The 7,814-nt window shown below is 29.5% G+C and overlaps 1 protein-coding gene across 1 annotated transcript; it reads left to right on the top strand.

Moving 5' to 3' along the window:
• Window positions 1-849: 849 nt before the first annotated feature.
• LOC131654913 (uncharacterized) lies at window positions 850-1,414 on the top strand. The gene has a single exon (XM_058924837.1). The coding sequence runs from the start codon at window positions 945-947 to the stop codon at window positions 1,263-1,265; it is 321 nt and encodes a 106-aa protein (XP_058780820.1). The 5' UTR covers window positions 850-944; the 3' UTR covers window positions 1,266-1,414.
• The last annotated feature ends 6,400 nt before the right edge of the window (window positions 1,415-7,814 follow it).

Below are 7,814 nucleotides of genomic sequence, written 5' to 3'. Positions count from 1 at the left end.
TCCAAAAGTTTTAATAATTGTTGCATTTTAATTATATCTCTTTTAATAATATGTTTGGAGATAACATCATGGTGCACCACATATAAGGCAAACAATTACATAAAACATTCACACAAAAAACTATACAAAATGTACTCTGAAATATTTAGGAAACACACTTCCATATGAAATTAACTAGAATCCAAAAATGTATTGTCGGATGCAACATTCACATTTTCAACTCAAAAACTAGATTAATGAGAGCAATGAAGAATGAAATACATGAACTTTACCTTACAATACACTCTCTTTTGCTCCTTTTGATGTGATAAAATACAAGAATGAAATTTTAGAGTGCAAAAATTGATAAAGAATGGAAGAATGTTTTTTAAAGATTTTAGGAGAAGAAGTGTATTTGATCACGAGGAAGAAGAATATTCAATTTGTTGTTTTATTAAATTTTCTTCTTGATATTTTCGAAAATGCACTTCCAAAAATATTACTAACTTGCAAATGTGAAATTTTTTTAAAATTCTCACTTCATTAAATCCGAAAGTATACATTCGGATTTGTCGCTGAATTATTAAATTAAAAAAAATTGATCGGGTGGGTCCAAAGATTCATTTCTCAACTAAATTTTGAGGGGAGCAAGTCTCATTTATAACGTATTTTGATGTAAAAAAATATGTCCGAAAATGCATTTCAGATTTCTTAAAAGCATTTTTTCCACCGTTTAGGGTGAGAGAAGCAATTTACAAAACAATTATAATTGGGCTTTCGCTTGGGCCCTCTTTGTTTCCAAAACTAAAAATACTTTTTGAACATCATGTTATTTTTCACACCCCACATACTTTAACTTATTTTATGAGAGTTTTATTCGAGAGATAACAAATACACAGATGCTATTTCATCGACGGTGACGGCAGTGATTGAGTAGTGTAACCCTTACGCGGTTGTCAAACTCCATGGCTTCTTCCTCTTCCCGATCAACCGGCGCCGGCGCCGGCAAACCAAAGCCGAAATTAAACTTTTTCGCAAACGCGATGAAACAAAAGCACAGCTTCATTCAATTTTTCGCCATGACTGGGATTCTTTTCTTGAGCATGAGATCCGTCGGACAAAAGTACAAAATCCATGGACTTCAAGAGGATGTTCATGATCTGAGAGAAGAACACAGCTCAGTCACTGATCGTATGAACAACATCAAGCGCTCATTGCTCGACGAAGCTTCTCGGGATTCTTCTGGAGTTTTCGCTGCGCGTCTTCGAAGTCTCTTCAATGAATAAACGTATTCTTCTATAGTGAGTTCTTCTTTGCTATTTTTGTTTTTCTGTTTGTTAATTTCGTAAGAAATTATTGTAATCCCCTGTCAATTTTGTTGTTGTAACTGATTATGAAAATTAGGGTTATGAATAATAGTAATAGTCTTTTTGTTCTTGGCTTTTTACATTTTGAAAATTTGAATGTTCTTGGATTTATTTTAAGTGATTTTGTTGGTGCTGGTTAATTTCTCTTAAACCATATTCCTTAAATCCGAACCCGAACGCACATGAAGTGTATTCGTCATTTGTGCCTGGACTCTGCTAAGTTTCTTTGCTATGCATTCATTGGATAGTTTCCCAGATTCATTGGATAGCATCGTGGTCTGAATCTTCGCAGTTGCATAGTTTAAACATGTTTCCCGTTCCACATATCGACTTCTGTGTACTCAATTCACTATGGTTGCTAATTAGAATTGCTAATGGATATGCCCTTCAGTGAAAACCATAATTATTTGGATCAAATGTACGTCTGGATTCAAGAATGTCGGGGCTCAGGAGTTCTCCTTCCCGACCTTGCTAACATTGTTTTCTGGATTCTCTTTGTTCCTTATCATAGTTTTGTTTTGTAACTATTTTTTCTGTGCACCCTGAAATCATAGTTAAATAAATAATTATGGTTTACTGAGATTCACATGTCTACTGAGATTTTACTTTACACCAGTGAAAACCTCCTCTCCCTCCCTTCCCTGACATCCTCTCTTTCTGTTTTTTTCTGCTTTACCTCCCTTGCCTGTATTTTACCAGTAAAACGATTTCAGAACGCGGCTGCAACTAATAGCTTTTTCAGGCAATAATTTCACTGAAATTTCGCTTAAAGTTATCACTGTAGTAACTGATCTTCCTCTCCAGTTCTTAGATCTGTCCTTTTCTCTTCTCTGACTTAGACTCTCTCAATGGCCACCGAGGTGAACGGAAAAGTTTCTGCAGCATCGGGCTGTGTAGGGAAGGAAAGAAAGCCAAATTCAATTAAACCATTTCAGGTGGGTCTTTGCTATTCCACTCTCTTACTTTTTAGTTTTTATCATTGGTCATTAAAGACTTTTGCGTTGTTTTTATCAGTGTCACTGTCAAGTTATAATTTTACAGTTAGTCATTTAATCAAAGACCTTTCTCAGGGACTTAAGATTTTGGACCATTTTTATTGAAAATTTAATTGGGAAAGGGAAGGAAAAAGTGAGAGGCGAGGGTTTGCCGATATGTTAAAAATGGCGTATCAGTTTGAGTTATTGTTGCCACATGATCAGGGTTGACATGAATTACTTTAGAAAATTATGGATAAAACCTGACAAAAAAATATGTAAGACCAGAAACAGATACCATGAGTTATTATACGGATAAAAAGTTGTATGAACTGTATATCAAATTATTTAGCATTAGGTATACCGTATTATGTAATAAGCTATGTAACCAACATCAACATGAATGTATTTTGAAAAGTTTGTCATTCACTAATTTGGAGTTCAATTTGAGGTCCAAAGATTTCTTGATGTCCATAGTCACTAGTGTTTGTGTAGGTGTATATCTTATTTCAACTTAAAAAAGTGATGATGAGATGACCCACTTGGAGTTAGAGATGGAAATAGGCTAGGCTAGGCTTTATAAGGTCTATCTGGCCCACGATAAACTTGAAAGGCTTGAGCCTAGTCTGTGGTCTATAATAGGCTATCTTTTTTGGTTTGGCCTGAAAGCCTATTTAAAAACCTATTTTTCATTATGGTTTTCAATAATCAATATTATTTAAGAAACCTTATAAGTCGTCTTATATATGCCTATATAATCCGGTCTATTTAACCTTTGTTCTAATATATATATATATATATATATATATATATATATATATATATATATATATATATATATATATATATATATATATATATATATATATGCTTGTCTATTTAGCTTATTTTCACCCCTACTTGGAGTATAAGGATGCTCATTAAAAAATTTAAAATACTAATTAGTTAATCAGTAGGCAAATTTTTTATACTTTTTATTGTATAAGGATGCTCATTAAAAAATTTAAAATACTAATTAGTTAATCAGTAGGTAAATTTTTTATACTTTTTATTGCATAAGGTACGTGAGTTAATCAACTTCGCAATACTATGTTATAGATGTATTAAGTTCACAAATAGAACATTCATATCTGAATTTCTCTTTACAAGTTGGATATTTTTTTTTTCTTCTTGGTTTTCCTGCATCCATGGCTTTTAGACTATGTGTTTGTTTGGAGCGATTTATTTGAGTTTATCTATCTATATAAGTTTTTGTGACAATGCATGAGAGGCCTTATTAAAACACCTTATGATATTTTTTAAAAATTTTCTTGAACTTATTTTTATAAGTTCTCTAAATAACTTATGAAAATAATTTATAGCGCATATAAAACTAATTTAAATTTATTTTATTTTTTATTATTAAAATAACTTTATTAAATTTTTCATAAGTGCTTATTTTAATAAGCATTTGTGCTCTAATCTTCCAATAAGCTTTTTATTTAACTATATCATAGTTATTTCTAGTGCTTATGCAATGTTTATTTAAATATGTCATTTTTTTATTGATAAATATGTCATATTTCTGTCTAGTGCTTATGCAACTTTTCTCAATTCATAAAAGATTATCTTCTTTTCTTTAACGGTGGATAAACAAAATTTGGTTTTAAATAAAAGATGGTTAAATATTTGAGTTTAATTGAGTAATTAAGCCATTGAAATTTTTATTTTGAAATTCAATATAAAATTTAAATCCCTCTTTATCTCTTCATGACTATTGGAATAATGACTATTGGAATAATATGCTTATAAAATAGGTATCCTTAGAAACCAAAAAATAAAGGAAATTTCTTTACCCACCTACCTACTTTTTAGGTCACCAAAAAAAGGTTTCGGAGATGCATTTTCGAAAACACCCCTTTTTTGGATTTTCGGAGATGCATTTCCGAAAACATTTTTTTTTGGGAGGGGTGTCTTCGGAGATGCATATCCGAAATATTCCAAATTGATGTATATCCGAAATATTCCAAGACCAAATTGGTTTTGGAACTTTTCGGATATACACTTCCGAAAGAATTCAATAATTATTAAAAAATTAAAATCAAGGTGAATCAATACAATTAATAGGTATAAAATCAAGGTGAATCAATACAATTAATATGTATAAAATCAAGGTGAATCAATAAAATGAAGGTGAATCAATAAAATCAAGGTGAATCAAAATTTCCTAAACAATTTTAAAGTTAAAAATTATTTTACTAACTTATATAAATCAAAAACATTTTAATTCCATAAGTAAATTTTAAATTATATAAAATTAAATATTACATTTATTCATTAAATAAAATTAAGACAAAATCTTTTTTTAAACTAAATAAAAAATTATAACTCATTTTTAATTATGAATCAGAATAGAAATATATAAATATATAATAATAATTATTAATTTTGTAAGTGAAATATATAAATATATAATATATAAATATATAATATATAAATATATAATAATTAATATATAAATATATAATAATTATTATAAATTAAAACACTCATTTTTTTAATTTTTATAATTATTATAAAAATATATAAATATATTTATAATTAATATATAATAATATTATATAAATATATAAATAAATAATAATTTTCATAAATATATAATAATTATTATAATTATTATATAAATATATAAATTAAAACACTCATTTTTAAAATTTTTTTTGTATATACATAATAATTATTATAAATATATAAATAAAAAATAATAACTCATTTTGTAAGTGAAATTATTTTAGCGTTTTTAATTAAAATTATTTTAAATTTTAAAATATGAATCAGAATAGAAATATATAATAATTATTATTCATAACTCATAAATTATATCAAAATATATAATTATTATTATTCATTACTCATAAATTATATCAAATTTATGATATATGGATTAATTAATATCCTAAAATTAATTTTTGGGATTTTTAGATTTTTTTTTGTTTTTTATTATTCAAAATCCTAATTTTTGGGATTTTTTCGGAAATGAATTTCCGAAGTCTGGAAAAATTTAGAAAAAAAAAAATTTCAGAAATGCATTTCCGAAGCAGGGGTAAAGTGGGGTTTTCGCTGGGGTGACCCTCATAGGGAGGTTGGTAAAGAAGTTTTCAAAATAAAATAGCATCTTCATCAAAGATACATATAAAGGAAGAAGAAGAGAGGAGAGAAGCATTCAAATCAAAAAACCAAAAAGCAAACAAGAATCGTCATCATGGATACATGTAGGTTTTTATTGTTTCTCGTATATATTAGTTACTTTGAAAATTATGATATGAAGATCTTAAATAGAGTTAATCCTAACAATTGGTATTAGAGTAAAGTTAATAATATTATAATAAATTTCATTTAAGATCTAGATATTATTATTTTCAAAGTACTCTAATTTCTATGAGAAACAATGAAACAATAAGAACGTACTCGAATCTATGATGACGATTCTTATTCGATTTTTAATTTTTTGATTAGAATTCTTCTTTCATCTCATTTTTTCTTTTTTATGTGTATCGATGATGATGAATATACTATTTTATTTTGTATAAGAGAAAACTATTTTGTATAAGAGAAAACGGAAAGAATGGGAAAAATTGAACATTAGCTTTTCAAAAGTGCAAGAATCTTATTCTAAAAGTCACATTTCATCCAACTCTTATGTCTCAATAGCCTCCATGAAGAGAGAGAAAAGAGGATTTAAATTTTATTTTTATTTTCAAAATAAAAATTCCATCAACTTAATTACCCAATTAAACTCAAATAATCATCACATTTCTCCATATCATTCTCTCTTAGATTTGATATAAATTTTGGATTTATTGAATATTAATGTTTCTGAACTACTCTATGAATCATATATTTATACAATAATTTTTTATAATAGAGATCTGAGGAGGTATATGTAGGAGAATGTTAATTTTTGTAAACAGACTACGTATAATTAGGGTATCAATTTAAAGGTGTTCGCGGTTTGGTTTGGATCGATTTTAAAGCAAAAATTCTTTCAAAGATAAATTTATTCATAGTTCGATTTTGGATGATATATGAAATTCTGGAATCAGACACGTGATGTCGAACAGGATGTCACGACATCAACTATTTGAACAAAACTAAAAATATGAACAGGAAAGAAAACAAATAACACAAGTGATTTGTTAACCCAGTTCGGTGCAAAAACACCTACGTCTGGGGGCTACCAAGCCAGGGAGGAAGTCCACTATAAGTAGTATCAATTCAGAGTAATACACAACAAGACTACACCTTTCACTTAATAACTATCCAATGCAACTTCAATCTAAGCAACTTAGATTTGAGATCCTTCTCGCTCCCCCTCAATCACAGCAGTGATGACAAACATGCAACACATATAAAAAGAAGACACACTTCAAAGACACAACTTGATCTTGCTTAAAAGCTTCAATCAAGTACAATGGTACTCTTGCTTAAAAGCTTCAAGTACCTATTACAACACGAAAACACCTAGACCAAGACAACCATGATGATTGTTTGGCTTACAAGAAAACTAAGACTTAACGAAAAACTGCAACAAACTTCTGGACGGCAAACCCTAAAAAACATCCAGTCAGCAGCTTCTTCAACTGTTATAAATAACCTTGCAGCAGCTGGGCCTTGGATCCAATATTAGTTTTAAACCTAATTAAAACTATTTCCATAAAACAAAGATCCTATGAATAACAGCGCATAATGTTGTCCTGAATCAAATCAATATCCAATGTTTCCAAAAAAAAAGGCGCACAGTGTCTTAACAGATCATACAACCATAACTAGAACAGAATAAAACACAGCAGCTTCGGATGTCATGACATCGGCCTTGACATCAGGTAAAGGCCTGCACAAGGAGAACTTCATAACAGAATAATGCATGTCATGACACCAGATTTGACATGATAAAGACACTATTTGTTTTACCAAAAAATACAGCCAATCAACATCTACAAACTCCCCCTTTGGCGAATTTTTGGCTAAACCAACAATAGATGATACCATAAGAGATTAGAGTACACGCAGCAGCCAATAGTAACAAGGATCCAGAAAAATAAATTCTGTTAGCCAACAACATCCTGCTTGATTAATCATCAGAAACTTAGAAGTACATCCAAGGATTCAACAGTAACAGAATATCACTTGTCAAGACAAGGGGATCCAGAGAAACAACCATTACAGGAACCAGAACCAAAAAATTCAAAAACAAGAACCAAAAAGAAAACCAGCAACAAACAGCAACAACCAAATATCATCAGCAACAAACAACAACAACCAAATATCATCTATCACTCCCCCTTTCTAGCCACAAAAGGAGCCAAACTTCAGATGGAGATTTAATCTTCAGAGCCAGCAGTATCTTCATCATCCTCCTCACTCATCTCCACATCACTGGAGCTACTAGTCTGGGCATCAGCATCCTCATCATCCTCAGCCTTATATTCATCATCACTATCAGCATCCATCTTCT

The sequence above is a fragment of the Vicia villosa genome, linkage group LG3 (assembly GCF_029867415.1).
Source record: "Vicia villosa cultivar HV-30 ecotype Madison, WI linkage group LG3, Vvil1.0, whole genome shotgun sequence".
NCBI classification, from domain to species: Eukaryota; Viridiplantae; Streptophyta; class Magnoliopsida; order Fabales; family Fabaceae; genus Vicia; species Vicia villosa.
This window is presented reverse-complemented; position numbering and strand designations above follow the sequence as displayed.